Raw genomic sequence first — 2,014 nt, forward strand, 5'->3', positions numbered from 1 at the left:
CGGGCCGCGGGGCCGGTGGCAGAGGATGTCTCACGCCAGGCAAGCAGTGCCATGGTGGGAGGTGTGCGTGCCACCGCTCTGCGGCTGGCAGGGGCGGTGGGAGCCGGTGCGGCAGTGTTTGGTGTCAGCATCCCTCAGTGGCAGCGGCATGAGCAGCGCAAACGTGTGGCGAGCATGTCAGTGCTCAGCGGGCACTGCGGCGGGCACACGGGGGGGGCACTGCGGCGGGCACACGTGCGGGGCTGGGGCCGGGCACGGGTGAGGGACAGCTGTGTGCCCTGGCAGTGGGATGCTGCTGCCGCTGTGCCTTGGGCCTGGGAAGGGTCTGCGCTTTGGTCACCCTTTGCATCTGTGTCAGCACCAGGCTCCCTGCCTTTCCCCTGATTAGCCTGCTAGCCCTGAGGCTTTGACAAACATTTTCCCTTTCAGAAAAGCTAATTATCATGGCAGCCCCTTCATCACCTCTGGCTGGTGCTGCCGTGTCAGCTGGGAGAGCCCCCGACCCACTGCTCGCCGGTGTCCGAGCTTTTGGGAAGCATCTGGAGGGCAGGAGGAGCTGGGCTGCAGGGTGGGAAGGGGTGATGCTGCAGCTGGTGCTGGGGTTGGGGCTACCCCTGGGCTGGTGAGTGTCCCCAGGGAGCCAGCTGGCTCGGGCAGCCCCCCTCCGGGCCGGGGTGTGCTGGTCCCTGTGCTTCATTCCCCGGCTGCCAGGTGTCTGGAGGGGAAAAGGGAGGCAAAGCTGCCGGGGATGGTGTAGACCATGGGCTCCCTGTGGCGCAGGCGCGATGGGGAGGTGGCTGCCGCGGGACCCTGGCGGAGGGCTGGCACGGGTCCCCTCAGCTCCCCGTCCCCTCCTGTCTTTGGGCGAGTGCGTGGGGGGACGCTGCCAGCGCTTGGCACGTCTGCGGGGAGGGGAGGACCAGCTGGCTGGTGCTGGCTGCGCTCTCACAGCTCCTTCTCCGGCAGATGCTGATACTAGCAGATGGAGACAGCTCTGCGTTCCTCTACCGCCAGTTACCTTTCCTTGCGTCCCTGGAGAGGAAGGACGGGAAAGCCACCGCCTATCTCTGCAGCAACTTCGCCTGCTCCCTGCCCGTCACCTCGCCCCAGGAGCTGCACGGGATGCTCTGCTCGTGAGCCCCTCTGCCTGCAGGAAGGCAAGGGGGAGGCAGACTGTCACGCCAGCCTGGGAACACGGGAGAGAGCCATAATAAAGCCACCCTGGGCATCAACTGCCTCCCGGACGGTTCCTGGCAGCACAGTGGGGCTGTGCCCTTCTCTGCCTGCAGCAGGTCGGGCTCTGCTTGCGCTGCTGCTCTGGCAGCATCTTGGCAGAACAGGCTCTGGTCCCCAGTGCTGGTTTTGGCACGGCCAGGAGACACCCACCGAGGAGCTTCTCCTCCCCCTGCACATGCACTTGCTCCTCGCCTCTTCTCGCTGAGGAAAGGGAAAACAAATTAAATATAAATCCCAGCGTTAATGGAGAAGTCAGATGGGAAAACTATTAGGGTTCCTATAGCAACCCGGGGCAACGTTGTCAAAAGCACCTGGATGACTTGGGAGTCAAGTGCTTTTGAAAGTGTTACTGGTTATGACAGCCGCGGTATTTTTCCATTACAGGGTAGATTGTAACATACATTAAGTTAAAATATAGTGCACACAAAAAACCTGCCGATTACCACAACTGATGAAAACGTGCCACGAGACCCAGCCTAAGCACTTCCAAACAGCTGAACGTCCCGTGCTGGCTTTGCCAAGGGTGCAGAGACCTGGTACAGCTCGAGAAAGGACTTCTCGAAGTCTCCTTTTCTTTGTAAAAGGCCCGGCAGCCAGTGCCCGTGTCCATGCTGGGATGGGGCTTGTGAGGCTGCAGCGTTTCCCCTGGGACCCGCAGCGAGGTGGGGAGCTTCCCCGGGGCTGAGGCGGCTGGAGGGGGCAGGCGCCAGGGCTGAGGACACGGGGAGCTGGGGGGGGGGGCCGGCGTCTCCCGTGGCTGGCCCGGGGTCCTCACAGA

At 62.9% G+C, this 2,014-nt stretch overlaps 1 protein-coding gene across 1 annotated transcript in view; it reads left to right on the top strand.

Moving 5' to 3' along the window:
• Window positions 1-1,230, top strand: part of SPATA20 (spermatogenesis associated 20) — an 11,829-nt gene extending 10,599 nt beyond the window's left edge. The window contains exon 15 of the mRNA XM_009279665.2: window positions 967-1,230. Coding sequence (XP_009277940.1) covers window positions 967-1,137 — 171 coding nt within the window. The 3' untranslated portion in view covers window positions 1,138-1,230. The remainder of the gene's footprint in view (window positions 1-966) is intronic.
• Window positions 1,231-2,014: the final 784 nt, after the last annotated feature.

The sequence above is a fragment of the Aptenodytes forsteri genome, unplaced genomic scaffold (genome assembly GCF_000699145.1).
Source record: "Aptenodytes forsteri isolate BGI_AS27 unplaced genomic scaffold, ASM69914v1 Scaffold563, whole genome shotgun sequence".
NCBI lineage: Eukaryota > Metazoa > Chordata > Aves > Sphenisciformes > Spheniscidae > Aptenodytes > Aptenodytes forsteri.